Source organism: Pongo pygmaeus, chromosome 8, assembly GCF_028885625.2.
Source record: "Pongo pygmaeus isolate AG05252 chromosome 8, NHGRI_mPonPyg2-v2.0_pri, whole genome shotgun sequence".
NCBI classification, from domain to species: Eukaryota; Metazoa; Chordata; class Mammalia; order Primates; family Hominidae; genus Pongo; species Pongo pygmaeus.
In genome coordinates this window covers 120,214,284-120,230,319 of record NC_072381.2, presented here as the reverse complement: position 1 = coordinate 120,230,319, position 16,036 = coordinate 120,214,284, and the positions used below count along the sequence as shown (strand labels likewise).

The 16,036-nt window shown below is 40.5% G+C and overlaps 1 protein-coding gene across 1 annotated transcript in view; it reads right to left on the bottom strand.

The window, feature by feature from the left end:
* The window catches only part of FHIP2A (FHF complex subunit HOOK interacting protein 2A), a 41,938-nt gene extending 30,236 nt beyond the window's left edge, over positions 1 to 11,702 (bottom strand). The window contains exons 1-3 of the mRNA XM_054503865.2: positions 11,335 to 11,702; positions 2,582 to 2,660; positions 105 to 274 (exon numbers count right to left, since the gene is read on the bottom strand). Of these exons, the coding sequence (XP_054359840.1) occupies positions 105 to 274; positions 2,582 to 2,660; positions 11,335 to 11,379 (294 nt within the window). The 5' untranslated portion in view covers positions 11,380 to 11,702. The remainder of the gene's footprint in view (positions 1 to 104; positions 275 to 2,581; positions 2,661 to 11,334) is intronic.
* Between the last annotated feature and the right edge of the window lie 4,334 nt (positions 11,703 to 16,036).

Below are 16,036 nucleotides of genomic sequence, written 5' to 3'. Positions count from 1 at the left end.
TGTTCAATACGTACTTTATAATCAAGTATTTGGCAGCTTCTTTATTCATAAGACATGAATGCATGTACTAATGCCCAAGAGCATGGTGTGGATTAGGAACTTACATCAGCTTTCCCCAAGGTGTATAATGTTTCCAAGATCTTGTGATGGAGCAAATATTCCATACATGGCCCCGTCTCCCCAGATTCCCGTTCATTTTCTTCTTGAACCAGTATATCTAACATCTGTTCCAGATGTGATGGAATATTTGTATCGGTCACTGGGGCTTTATCATCTAAACAATAAAAAACATTCATCAAATATTTAAACATTTTTAAACTGCATATTTGCACCTAAAATACTCTGTATTTCCCTTTTCCTATTCAAACTGAGAAAAATCTGAACTACACACTTAAGTGAGGTTTATAAACACAGTATGATCAGCTCTGCTAGAATTTAGATGATTCATTTTGTCATATTCTTACCCCAAAACTGAATTAATATTCTGAAATATGGCTAGGCACGGTGGCTCACGCCTGTAATTCCGGCACTTTGGGAGGCCGAGGCAGATGGATCACCTGAGGTCAGGAATCCAAGACCAGCCTGTTCAACACAGTGAAACCTCCTCTCTACTAAAAATACAAATAATTAGCCGTGTGTGGTGGCGGGCGCCTGTGATTCCAGCCACTCAGGAGGCTGAGGCAGGAGAATCTCTTGAACCTGGGAGGCGGAGGTTGCAGTGAGTAGAGATCGCACCACTGCACTTCAGCCTGGGCGACAGAGCGGGACTCCATCTCAAAAAAAAAAAAAAAAAAAAAAAAAAAATCTGAAATACATTCCATAAGCTAACATTCATCTATCCATAGTAATTCAGAAATAAGAGCTGTTTATGTGGGAAATGGGGACATGACCAGGAAAAACATGTCACATCAAAATGTTCTATGTGTACTTATAACTAAAATTTTTTTTTCACTTAGCCAGTTCAGAAGATCTGAATTTTAAGTCTCTTTAAATAGAAATAGGTTGGCCTTGAACATTAAGGCAAATAACCTGGGATATATGAAGAGGACAGATTCTGTTTTGGATTGCTACTATGTTACTTTGTAGGATTGGGAAGTCTGTCACTTAATGTCCCTAATTCATTTTCTTCTATTAAAATGAGAAGCCAAAAGGAAAATCCTCTATTAAAATTACTGACATCTCTCATTAACAGACAGCTGTTTTCCAAAATCTGTTTTTCAAAGTTGTTTCTCAGGAGAATTTTTATTAAATATTACTGATTTCTTATAATAAAATAAAAATTTAGCATTTTTTTTAACATATCACAGTTAGACTCAAACATCACATGGTTTTATCAACCCATCCTTATTATACTAAGGTTAAATTACTCTTAAAAATGTGAAGTTTTATAGAACATTTAAATACAAAATACGTTAGAAGTGCCAAATTCTTTACTTATGTCTCTATTTTCATTTACTTTGTACTTCTATAGTTTGAACAACACAATTCTGGTATGCTATGTACTGATATGCTGCTTTGTCTGTATGTATACTAACACAGACAGAAAACCATAACACTAAGCCTTATGGAGAAAACAATGTATAGAGAAGGGTCACCTTTGTTTTCAGGAGGACATATCTATCAAGTTTGACATGGTCTGGGACAGTCGTTAAAAGCATGGGCCCTGGAGTTAGATAACTTGGATTCAAATCTTGGCTCTGTCACTTTCAGCTGGAAGAACTGGTGCAAACTATGTAAGCATCAGTCACCAACATCTATAAAATGGAACTAATAAACACTAGTGAGTACTGTTATATGAATTCAATGAAATAATAAAGCTCAGTCCTTAGCACAAAGAATTCAAGAAATGTTATGTCTCATTTCATATTCTAAAATGAGTAGCCTAGTGCTAGTAAAAGATGATTTGTAAGTTTACCTGTAATTTACTTTTTAAAAATGTGTTTTCCCCATAATTGTAGCCTTTATATACACAAACACTCCAAGAAAGAATGAATGTTCAAGCTCTATCCACACTGGCTTCCTTAAAGTTCCTGGGATATGCCAAGCATGCCACATGCTCTGGCCTGAGGGTTTGTGAATTAGGTCTCATTCCCAAGACACCCTTCCTCCAGATATCTAACAGGCTTGGTTCCTTTCTCCTTTAGATTTCAGCTCACAAGTCATACTGGGCAATGGAGGCTTTCTCTAACCTAAAATAGCCAACTGTCCACTCCCACCACCCCAACATACTCTTTAGCCTGCTTCATTTTCCCTTGACGCTTATCATCTGACACACTGTACATATTTGTCTATATACTGTCTGCCTCCTCCCGATCAATACATAAGCTCTGTGAGGACAGCAGTGTTGTCTGTTTGACTGACTGTTCTATCCCCCAGTGCCTCAACGATGCCTGACACATAGTAGTACGTGCTCAACAGGTATATTTTTAAATGAGTGACTGAATCTTAAAGACAAAGATAAGATTGTCTATAAACTTAAATGTAAAATAACTTTGAAGACTTATTAAAAATATTTTAGTATTTCACAAATTTTCTGTTTAACTTTCACAAATTTTCAGTTAATATCAGCATTGTTCCTTACCTGAAGTCTCTATGTAGTAATGGGTAATTGCCTTCCAGTGATAAACAAAATCTTCTTGTAAAGGAAGAGAAGGTGCAAGCTACACAAACAAAAGACCACAACAATTAAGAAAACGGCATTGAAAGTTTCCCATAACCTATAACTCTGTATTTATCTATTACGATGCAAAGGTAGCATAAAAATAAGGGGTGAACTTTGTTTTTATATGTCAGATATTAAAGAGAAACAAAATAAGTCAAATCCAAGAAAGTAAAAATGAGTTGTCAAGAAAGAGGAAAAACATATTTATCAACATTATTATTAAACTACAGTATCGAGCTTTTTTTTCCTCCCCTGACACTTTCTTAAAAGTAGGTTTCAGGCTGGGGGCAGTGGCTCACACCCATAATCCCAGCACTCTGGGAGGCTGAGGTAGGTGAATCACTTGAGGTCAGGAGTTCAAGACCAGCCGGGCAACATGGTGAAACCCCATCTCTACTAAAAATACAAAAATTAGCCAGGCGTGGTGCCGTGCTCCTGTAGTCCCAGCTACTGGGGAGGCTGAGACAGGAGAATCGCTTGAACCTGGGAGGTGGAGGTTTCAGTGAGCCAAGATTGCGCCACTGCATTCCAGCCTGGATGACAGAACGAGATTCCATCTCAAAAAAAAAAAAAAAAAAAGTAGGTTTCAGAGGTATATTACATGAAAATGTACCAATATTATATTACTGACATATCAGTAAAATGAAATTACTAATAGCCAGGAATCTTTGTACCTAGGACTTTGAAATGCAAAACAGTAAAAAGCTGCTATGTAATTAGTTCCACATCATCACTACTAAAACATATACCAAAGTCAACTTCGTAATCAGATTAAAACTGTACCCTACATTCAGTGACATATAAATGTAAATCTTTTCTTTTTTAAGCTTGGATTAGGCAGTGCATATTTTTAGCAAAATAACTACATGAACAAGATACTAACAATTTAAATTCCACAAAGTCAAAAATGCTCAACATTTTAGCTCTAAAACTTACTTCAGAAGTTTTATGACCAAAATTATATCCCCTCAGCCATCTTATAGCAAACCTACGAGTATTTCAAATGTGTGTTAAATGGATAAAAAAAGATTTGCATACACTTTCTACATTTCTTTTCCTTAAAGAGTGAAAGAGAGTGAGAGCTCCCCTAGTCCTAGTGTTGTCAGAGGCCTTTGAACCACAGCAACTCCATCTTGAACAGGAGCTGGGTAAAATGAGGTTAAGACCTGCTGGGCTGCATTCCCAGGAGGTTAGGCATTCTTAGTCACAGGATGAGACTGGAGGTCACAGGTCCGATATCACAAGATACAGGTCATAAAGACCCTGCTGATAAACAGCATTCGGTAAAGAAGCTGACCAAAACTCACCAAAACCAAGATGGTCACAAAAGTGACCTCAGTTGTCTTTACTGCTCATTATACACTAATTGTAAATGCATTAGCATGCTAACAGCCACTCCCACTAGTGCCATGACAGCCTTCAAATGCCATGGCAATGTCTGAAAGATACCCTATATAGTCTAAAAAGGGGAGGAACCCTCAAGGCTGAGAATGGCCCACCCCTTTCCCCAGAAAGTTCATGAATAATCCATCCCTTGTTTAGCATATGATCAATAAATAACTAGAAAAATAGCCAACTAGTAGCTCTTGGGGCTGCCCTGCCTATGGAGTACCCATTGTTTTGTTTCTTTACTTCTCCAGAGTCCATTTTCATAGACTTCCTCTAAACAGATGACCTAAAAGAGGTCATGTTATTCTTGCACTTCTACTGGGACCATTTTGATTTCTTGGTGTCCTCAGCATCCACCTCAGAGCTGGCAACCCTGTCGAAACAATTTCCGAACTATTGTCCAAATTATAAATATTGGTCGTAAACATCTTAAGTGTTTCAATCAAGAAGATGAAATGTATTTATGGAATAAAATAGACCTGAAAATATTTCAACAATTATCAATATCTTCCACTGTAAATAGTACTGTGTTAAGAGAATAAAATATTCACCTTATTTTCAAGAAAATAAAAATTAAAAAGACTGCAAGAAAGGAGTTAAAATCTTTGGGAGTACTTTAACTTCAAGGAGAACATGGGGAGAAAAAAACTTATGGGAGACTGAGGGAAAAAATTAGGAAGAAAATTAAGAATCAAAGTATTAACTTGGGAAAACAGTATCATCTTCCTGAAATGTTTAGATAAAAAAAAGTTTTAATCAGCCACTTGTTTTTAGAATGTTCTCAAAATACATAAAACCTCTTCCTAATTTTTTTGGACCTGACTTCTATAGACTACCTTTATATAGTTAAGTGCATTCACAAGTGGGACAAACCCAAATGAAATTTGTTGTTTCAGGAACTGTACCTAGATTCTTAAGTGTAAATGCTACGATTTGTTAAATTTTTCCAAGGCAACCTCCTGGGTATATGAGGAGTTACAGTGTCCCTTTTCCAGATTATTTCAGGAGTGGGATTTAACTGTATTTCAAGGGAATTGAAACTGTATTCTCTGGTCACTAGACAGAGAAGTCTTACTGCATTTCTGTCAGGACCTTTGTTGTAGGTTACAGTCAAATTCAAAACAGAATGGTGTTACTTTGTGAATACCTCCCTCCAGGAGTTAGATTTAAATAAGAAACCTATTTAACTAGAGAGTTAAACAGTTCTAAATTGCTAATAACGTAGATTAGTAACAATCTTTTTCAAACATGAATAAATTTCCTTATTTATGTAAAACTTTCTAGTAAACTTGCCACTTTCATTACTAATTCTAACATGCAAATTACCTGTTTTATCATTGCATAAAAACACTGATGCTCTGAGTTAAAAAAAAAAATGTGTGAATCAGTACCAAGAAATTCCAAGTTAACTTTTTACAACACAGAGCATTAAATTTTTAAAAATTCATGCAATGACTATCTCAACCCCAAACTGACATGCAACCCTTAACTAGACTTTGCTTTCTCTGCAAAGCTTGACCAGGCTCTTCCTGCCTAGGATGAAGTCCCTATATATGCCTTGATACTCTTTTTTTTTTTTTTTTTTTTTTTAAAGACAGTCTTGCTCTGTCGCCCAGGCTGGAGGGCAGTGGCATGATCTCGGCTGACTGCAAGCTCTGCCTCCCAGGTTCATGCCATTCTCCTGCCTCAGCCTCCTGAGTAGCTGGGACTACAGGCGCCTGCCACCATGCCCGGCTAATTTTTTGTATTTTTAGTAGAGACGGGGTTTCACCATGTTAGCCAGGATGGTCTCGATCTCCTGACCTCGTGATCTGCCCGCCTCGGCCTCCCAAAGTGCTGGGATTACAGGCGTGAGCCACCGCGCCCGGCCTATGCCTTGATACTCTTTACCAGCTGGCTTGCTCTCTTTTATTCCATATCCCACTTTTGTCATTGTTTAATTATCCATCTCTTCCACTAGATTGTCAGCTCTATGAGGGCTGGAACTGTTCATCTTTTTCATCACTCAATCTCTGGTTTCCAACTCAGGCATGACACAGAGTTAAGTATTGGATAATATATATAAATACATAAATAACACAGAAGTCACTGCCTTTTAATGAGTAGTTATGTGCCAGGTGTAATACTGCAAATTTTGCACATACTGTATGATCTTAAACTCTCGTGATAAACCTGTTTTGCTCAAACTCTGAAGACTCAAAATCAGTTAACTGACTTACCCAAGGAAACACTGCCTTCAACTGGGAGTCTGGACTGTGTCCAATATATCCATCAAACAAAAGTGTCTAGATGGATAATTCAGATGAAAACTGGTGTTCTAAAAGCCACCTCTGCTTTTACTGTGTCTCATATATCATCAACATTCCACTCCCAGATTTTATTTTATTTGCTCTTGTTGCCTTGGCTGGAGTGCAATGGCATGATCTCAGCTCATTGCAACCTCTGCCTCCCAGATTCAAGCGATTCTCCTGTCTCAGCCTCCCAAGTAGCTGGGATTACAGGCGCATGCTACCGCATCCAGCTAATTTTTATATTTTTAGTAAAGATGGGGTTTCATCATATTGGTCAGGCTGGTCTCGAACTGCTGACCTCAGGTGATCCGCCCGCCTCGGCCTCCCAAAGTGCTGGCATTACAGGTGTGAGCCAACGCGTCTGACCCCACTCCCAGATTTTTTAAATGCTTCTTTCTGCCCCCGGCTTTCCTAATGACCTTCCCCATCTTCTCTGCCTCTCCAAAGTCTTGCTCACTTCCTTCCAGAGAGCCTTCTATAACAACTCCAATCCTAAATGCTTGCTCCCTTCTCCTATAGAGTTCACTGGCTAAACCAATCATCCAAATGACAATAATGGTTGACTTTTACTGAGCACTTTCTATGTGCCAGGCACTGCACTAAGCACTTCATGTACATTCTCTTATTTTAATCTTCACAACAATTCTATGATAGGTTTAATTATTTCCCTTTATAATGAAGAAATGGAAATGTATACATATCAAGTAACTTGTCCAAGTGTAGAAGGAATGGACAGAGGCAGGAATGGAACCTGATTCTGTCTGGCTCTATGGGCTAGAACACATTCTTAGGCATTCCTTATTCTGTAATCTAACTTGTATGTTTGTTTTGTTTCCCAAATGAGACTGTAAGCATTGTGATCAAGGACACAAGCACACCAAGTCCACCTTGTTTCCCTCACTTGGAGCCATGCTTTCCTGGTGACTCAGAAGACATGTGCTGAATGAGTGAAGGACTGAAGCTAGAGATCACTTGTTGGAAAAGAATATGCCTAAGAAAACATGAGATATATTTGATTTGTGGTTTGAATTTCCAGGGCACAAGAGATTTTTAAGGAATTGCTAGTCTCAACAATCATCATGAACTCTTAACTATAATTTGAAAAGAAAACATTGCACTTACATTCTGAAAGATGACTTCCATTAAAGGAATTAGCTAAAATGATAAAACTCTTCCCTGACACTGTCCTTTATCCTCGCTGGAATAAATCTGCCCACAAGGGTGGAACTGTTTGGAATTTAAGAGGAACATGCCCTTGGCACATTCCCTAGTGAGGACTAGGCTCTCAACAAATACCAAATTGTACTAAGTGGAAAGTGTTTTATCTATCCTTTGAAGAAGTTGTGTTAAAACAATCCAATCTAACCCTGGAACTAACTACAAGAAAGGCCTGAATTCAGACCTGTGACATGTGGCAACTGGCTAACAGAACAGATTCATTTCATAAGACACTTACTGGCCAATCATTTCTATACTGAGAGAAGACTGTCATTTCTAAAAAGCGAGGCAGGAGTTACATTACAGTTCTTGTTTTTAATCAAGAAGGTGTGAACTTCTTTCTCTTCCATACTCAAAATGCAGTCTATCAGCTTAATAACACATTTGCAAATATTAATTTTGGAAAATATCTTAGTCATATTTTTTACCTTGTAAGTAGTTACTAGAGAGTGAGGAGAAACCGTTAATTAAACAATAAGAAAAACTCTATGTTTAAGCCTCACTTAAATGAATACATCCGGTCAACGCTAAAAAAACTATTTGGGCCAGGTATGATGGCTCCATCCCTATAATCCTGGCACTTTAGGAGATGGAGGGCGGAGGCTCGCTCAAGCCCAAAAATGTGAGACCAACCTGGGCACAGTGTCTACATTGTGAGACCCAGTGTCTACAAAATTTTTTTTAAAAAATCGAGTGTGGTGGTGCTGGCCTATAGTCTCAGCTACTCAGGAGGCTGAGGCACGAGAATCGTTTGAGCTACTCAGGAGGTTGAGGCTGCAGTGAGCCATGATCACGTCACTGCACTCCAACCTGGGTGACAGAGACCCTGTCTCGAAAAATAAGTAAATAGTTAATTAAAAATTAAAAACCCATTTGAAGGCTCACAAATTGAATAAGGAAACCTGGAAAGTAATCATACCAAAATGGTTGGAAAAGCATTACTCCACAGACTGATCCAACAAAATAATGAAAAAAGCTCATGTCAGTATCCAGGTATTTTCTGTCTCTGTATAATCCTGATAACTATGTTAATTGGAATACTGCATCAGGAAATGCTAATTGGGCATACAAATGAACAGGAACACACAGAAGAGCTAACAAAATGAACTGAGGAATGGTAAGATTGGTTCATAGAGGAAAATATCAAGCAAATTAATAAACAGAACTGAATAACTAGAAACTAATCTTGGGCTACAAAAAAAATTATCCAAATACCACAAGGATGGCTTATTCATCACCGCATATGAGTTCATTCCCAAGAGAGAATATTAAAAGGGGGAAAAAAAAGGTTAGTAGAGAACATCAAACATTTTTCATGAGATTTAACCTCCTATCAAGATAAGATGGGTGGTGCCACAAATGAAAACATTAGGTCTAAGCAAATGAAAACATTACATTTCTAAATGCAATGTGGTAATTTCGGGACTAGGTGAATACAAGCCACTCTAACTTTTTCTCACTAACCTCAGCAAAGTAGGCTAAGGATATTACAGAGCAGGAGCCAGATAATTTGGCAGATGCTAATATATACAATTATAAAAAGATAACGAGGACAAGAAAACACAGGCCTCCGGATAAAAATGAGCCTTTACTAGCAGAGCAGGAAAGCCGTCTTTCTTTTTCTAAGTACTTATTTCTGTAAATACTAGCCTGATGGGTAAAGGATATAAATATAGTCGGTATCTGTGGGGGACTAGTTCCAGGACCTCTCTTCCCAACCCTAAGATCTGAGGATGCTCAAGTCCCTGTTATAAAATGGCATAATATTTTCATATAACCTATGCATACCTGTATACTTTAAATCATCTCTAGATTGTTTCTAATACCTAATACAATGCCTACACATCACTTCATTCACATGGATTCAAGACAGTACTTGAATATGGCAAATTCAAGTTTTGCTTTTTGGAACTCTGCAGAATTTTTTTCCCCCTCGAATATTTTTTTACTTGAGTTTGGTTGAATCACAGGTGCAGAGCCTACGGATAAGAGAGCTGATTGTAATATAGTAAATTTTGATTACGAAGTATCTCATTAAGTATTCCCAAGTGTCTCATATATTCAAGGTTAAAATAAATTGATTCGGGCCTGGTGTGGTGGCTCACACCTGTAATCCCAGCACTTTGGGAGGCCAAGACGGGCGATCACTTGAGGTCAGGAGTTCGAGAGCAGCCTGGCTAACATGGTGAAACCCCATCTCCACTAAAAAAAAAAAAAAAAAAAATTAGCCGGGTGTGGTGGCGGGTGCCTGTAATCCCAGCTACTAGGGAGGCTGAGGCAGGAGAATCACTTGAATCCGGGAGGCGGAGGTTGCAGTGACCTGAGATCACATCCCTGAACTCCAACCTGGGTAACAGAATGAGATTCGCTCTCAAAAAATAAACAAATAAATAAATAAATAAAATTAAATGATTCTTGGTATTTTTAAAGAAAACAAAATATAAATGTTTTAATAAACTGCAGTTAAATTCTTTTAACAAAAGTACTTTAGAGTGTGTATAAGCAAGAAAAAACTAAAAGTTGTCTTGAGGTCTACAACTGTCATTTCCCTCCGTGTAATACTGCTCTACATTCATGAAACCCTGTTTTTCCCGTTTGATACATTTACCCAAGAGCTTGTCCTAGAGCTAAATTTTTTAACGTTTCCCATGTATCACTTAAATAACAATTGTACTAAAGTTTGTTTTTATTACTGAAGGCAAAAACTCCATTTTATTTTTGCCTGCCCGTAAAAAATCATTGTTGTATCTGACATTTTTTAAAGTGTACATTTTAAAGTGCCCTATCACATAATATGAACATAGGAAGAGAATGTCATGTTAAAAATTAGCAAAGTAATTATTTCTGCACAGAATGCATTTTTCAATTTGGGCAGTTCTCCCAGAATAAAGTAAACAAGTGAAGCAACTAGCATTCTTACTAGAACAGTGACAAGACATTTCCTTTTTAGTTTCTTTTCACTTATTAGTCTATTAGGATACTTGAATACCGTCTCTATGCTGGTGTCTAAAACCCTCAAAGGAGAGTACAATTGCAGGATAAACGAAGAGTGTCCAGGAAGAGAACTAGACAAGAAAGGAAACAGATGGTCTCTGTGCTCGGTGAGCTTGGAAGCTGTCGAAAGCAAACTCGATTGGACCCTCCAAACTTCTATTTCAGATCAATACATAAGGTTCAGCTGAGTTCGGCCTCCAGGCCCAAGAAAGCAAAAGCCAGCAACCCGGTGGCTGGTCGGCTGCTTCCTCGCCAGGGTCGCCCCACAGCAAGACCATGCCTCTCCCACCTCTACCCCCCAAAACCAAAACAAAACAGAACCCAAGCCCAAGCGGTGCTTGCTCGTTTCTTTTGTCTTGCTCAACGCTGACCACTTTTTTTCCGGAGAAGGTTAACGTTAAGGGAGCCCGGGGGAGCTCCCTGCGACCCCGCCAGGTGCTCCCCGAACCCCCGTCCCCATCAGAGGAATGAGGCGACCACCGAGCGGGGTCGGGCGGCCGGGTCCTCCCCGGCACCCCCGCCCCGGCTCCTGGAGGAGGTCAGGGACCGCCGGCCTGAGGCAGCCAGGGACCGAGGGTACCCGCGCAGAGCCAGGCCCGAGGCCCCGGACGCTCCCATGACCCGGCGGCCACCCAGGGCGCCCGCCTGGGGCCTCACCCCACCCGGGGCCAGGGCCGCCGAGGGCCGGGCCGAGGCCGCCCGGCTTGTCCCCGAGGCCGCCGGGGAGCGTAGGCCGCCGCCATCCCCGGCCTGCCGTGCGCCCGCAGCCGGCGGCCTTACCGCCTCCACGGCGTGCTGCAGGATGGAGGTGAACTTGGAGAACATCCTGTCCCGGGACTGCAGCAGCCTCTCCCGGGACGACCTGGAGAGCTCCTCGATCCGCCGCCGCCGCCCCTGCTGCGGCTGCCGGGGCCGCTCCAGAGTGAAGGCCGGTGCGGGGCGGAGAGGACGAGCTGAGGACCGAGGCAGGGCCTGGCCCGGCCGCTTCAGGTGTGCGCGGGCGGCGCGGCGGCTCCGGAGGGCGCCGGGACGCGGCGGGCGGCGAGGAGGGCGTTCGGCGCGGACTCGGGGCCCCGGGAAGCTCCGGCGGCGGCTCCGGTTGGGACACGGTGGCAGCCCGGCTCGGGTTCCTTCCGCCCGCTCTGCCCGCCGCTGCCTGCAGGGGGCGCCGCCGCAGCCCAGGGAGGCCGGGCCTGGCCTTCCCTGAGGCGGGGCCGCTAGACGCCGCGGGGGCGGGGGGCGCGCTGAGGCCTCGGCCTTGCCGGGGGGCAGGAGGCGGCTTGGGGGCAGCCATCGCCCTCTCCCGGCTTTCTCAGGGCGCCTGGGACACCGGCTTTCTGACATTTTTACAGCTCAGCGATTCTCAAGAGTTTTGTTTCTCCAGGGGAAGTAACAGGCTGACTTTGTAGGGACACGCAGCCGTCCGTATATGTGTATAGTATTCAGAGGTTCTTCCTGTAAGGACCGATTTGGAAGACTCGTAAGAAAACAGTGTTCTTTAAGCAAACATTGGCAATGGATTTAAATGCTCAGATTTTGAACAAATCAACGACTGCAGGTGAAATGGCTTTGCTAACTGTAAAATATATTATTATTCAACATTAAAACAGGAAATCCCACATGAGCACATGGTAAGACGGCTGGCTTAGTTTAAATAGCCCATTATAATATTTATATATAATATATAACATAATTTATTTGTGACTTGGTTGATAGTGAGGTGTAGTGATTCAGAACAGCATTTTCTATTCAGTTATCAGATGATACCGGAAAACATTAGCGAGGGAAAGAATCTGAAAGGAGTCCAGTAAATGCCTAAGGCAGATAAATAGAGCTACAAGGTAAGCACTTGGGTGGAGGCTGCTTAAAATACTCCCTAACAGTGTATTAGTCAAGCCTTGAAGAAGCAATTCAGGCTGGTAAAGTTTAGGTTGAGTTAATACAAATTATGAAAATATTTGTATCCTGGAGAAATTTGTTTTATGCTGGTATTGGCGTTTTACCAAAAGGATCATTAAGTTCTTAAGATGAGGTGGGGAGTGAGTTTTGCACAACCAGTGGTGAAAATACATATCTGACCCAGGCGCGGTGGCTCACGCCTGTAATCTCAGCACTCTGGGAGGCAAAGGTGCGAGGATCACTTGAGGCCAGGAGTTCGAGACCAGCCTGGCCAACATGGTGAAACTCCGTCTCTATTAAAAATACAAAAAAAAAAAAAAATTAACCGGACGTGGTGGTGTAATGGGATTACATGCTTGTAATCCCAGCTACTTGGGAGGCTGAGGCAGGAGAATCCTTGAACCCGGGAGGCGGAAGTTGCAGTGAGCTGAGGTTGCGCCATTGCGCTCCAGCCTGGACAACAAGAGCGAAACTCGTTCTCAAAAAAAAAAAAAAATACATACATACAAACACACACACACACACACACACACACATACATACACATATACGTGTATACACACACATACGTTTATACATACACAAACGTATATATACACGTGTATGTGTGTATATGTACATATATACACACATGTATATATACACATATGTATATATACATGTATACACACACACATATATGTATCTGTAATTGATTCGTGGAACAGAGAAAAGGTGGCTGTCATATGGAGTGGTGGTAACTGGCCAGGCTCTGGGGCTGGGTAGCCTAAGTCCCAGCTCTGCCACCCACGGTGGAAAGTTATTTAACTTCTTTGTGTTTTAATTTGCTTATATGTCAAAAGGGAAGAACAGTACCTACCTCTTGAGGTTGTTGTGGGAATTAATATATGTAAAACACTTTAACGTGCCAAGTCCCTAGTAAGAGATGCACAGACACTTATACTTGTTCTGAGTTGTAGTAGTGGTATATAGCAAAATAATAGGACCAGAAATCAGGAATTAAGGAGGAGATCTTAACTGGGCTTCTTTTCTCTCCTGTTTTTGTGGTTTATATCCGTGTGGTGCTCCTTGGCAGATAAATACGACCTTAATTTTCTACGTACTACCCCCAGAATGCTTGGAGGCATCCTCTGTTGTTTTGTGCCCCTTACCAAATTCTGGCTGTGTCTGCTTCAACTGAGAGCACGTAATGTTTGCTTATTATTATTATATTCATACACAGTTTAAGATGGTTAGTCATATTATTAACCATAATTAGTTTCATGATCTAATTATCATGCATTTATATGGCATTTTGTAGTTCCAAAATGCCTTACAACCACTAATTGTATGAGGAGGTCTTACTTAGAGTTGTGTGTATTCGATGATGTCTATCTTTGTGTACTTATTATAAACACAATAAAATATATGTTTTGCTCTAGATTAATATCAATATTTAGGATGGTGATTCATCTACCTGCTGTCTAGGTTTCAAGACACCCAAGTTGGACTAGAATTGTAACTGAGCAGATATTCCTATTTCTGATTGTCATCCTAGAATGCCTGCTGTGACTCTGACATCATCAATTAGCTTAATACATGGGCACAGTCGGACCTGCCCCCAAAGCCTGTGATTTGAGAAAACACAAGAAAACGTTCCCCTAGCCTCCAAAACACTTAGGTGTGGGTACCTGAAATTTCTCAGTTAGAACTTAATGCCTTTATCCCTTTGGCTTAAGCCAAATAAGAAACTTAGTCCTTGTTAAAATGAAAATACTCTTGAGAGATATAACACATCAAACTCTGTCATTCATTAGACCTCAGGGGGAATGAATTTGTTAAATCCTTTTCTAAAATGAAGTTTAATTAGTGAAGACACAGAAAAATCTAGAAAATTGGAACCCAGTTGGGATGGTGTTGAGAAAAGAGATAAAAATAAATCTCTCTCTTTTTTTTTTTAACTTTTTAATAATAGTCATTCTGACTGGTGTGAGATGGTATCTCATTGTGGTTTTTATTTGCATTTCTCTAATCAGTGATATTGAGCTTTTTTTCATATGCTTGTTGGCCACATATATGTTTTCTTTTAAAAAATGTCTGTTCATGTCCTTTGTGCACTTTTTAATGGGGTTGTTTGTGTTTTTTTCTTATAAATTTGTTTAAATTCCTTATGGATACTGGGATATTAGACCTTTGTTAGATGCATAGTTTGCAAATATTTTCTCCCATTCTGTAGGTTGTCTGTTTACTCTGTACAACAAACACCCATGACATGAGTTTTACCTATATAACAAACCTGCACGTGTCTCCCTGAACCTAAAATAAAAGTTTGAAAAAGAAAGAGAAATAGAGTTAGATGATACCTGCTTCCAAAGTTTGGCAGACTTCTGGAATTTGTAAGTTGAACACATTAGTTGTTAGCAACATTCCCTCCTCAAATCCCGCTAAAATGACAGTAAAGGGATTTTCCAAAGCATATGCCCAAAAGGATAAGTTAGGAGAGGAGAGAACAGCAATAGCAGTTTCAGAATTAGAAAGTAGCCATAAAATGGGTTAACTCTGATGTGGCTGACCTAAGAAAGCTGAATCCTAAGCCAACAATGAAGAAAGCCAGGAATCAAAAGTCATCCCTTGGTATCCTCCATGGAGGCTTTGTTCCAGGACCTCCCAATGGTACCAAAGCCTGAGGATGCTCAAGTCCCTAATGTAAAATGGTGTGGTATTTGCATATAACCTAGGCATCGATCTCCAGTATACTTTAAATCGTCTCTAGGTTTCTATAATACCTAATACAACAAATGCTATGTAAATAATTGATATACTTTATTGTTTAGGGAATAATGACAAGAAAAAAACTGTACATGTTCAGTACAGATACAATTTTTTCCCCAAATATTTTCAAAAGTCTTGAAAGAGGTTGCCTGTGTGGAACAGGAAATCGGGAGTTTGGGAGGAAGGACAGAAGCTTTCATAACACACCTTGTAAAACCTCTTAACTAAACCCTATGCTGGTGTAACACAAAGTTTGTTTGTCAAGGGGAGAAACTAGGAGCAGGAAACCATTTCTGATGCTTTTGTATAGCTTTAGACAAGGATTATAAGGGTTCATCCATGTAGGAATAGGAAGGAGATGGTAGACTTGATACATGAGATGTGATCAACCAAATTTTCCAAGTGATAAAAGGAGTGATTTGGTGAAGTGAAAGATGTTGCAGGAGTTTCTAGCTTGGAAGAAGTTAGTTGAAGATGCCATTAATTGGAATAGGGACCATGGAGATGTAGAAAGGTGATGAGATGGATTTTTTAATATGTTAGAATTTGATTATCTATACAATTACATCTGTGTGGAGACATAGAGTATTGGGTGATGAGTTTGAATTAGGAAGTAAAGAGAGAGATCTGGGCTGATAATAAAGATTGGAGGATCATTTCTTTCTTTCTTTTTTTTTTTTTTTTTTGAGACGGAGTCTCGCTGTGTCGCCCAGGCTGGAGTGCAGTGGCGCGATCTTGGCTCACTGCAAGCTCTGCCTCCTGGGTTCACGCCATTCTCTTGCCTCAGCCCCCAGAGTAGCTGGGACTACAGGTGCCCGCCAAAAATTAGCCT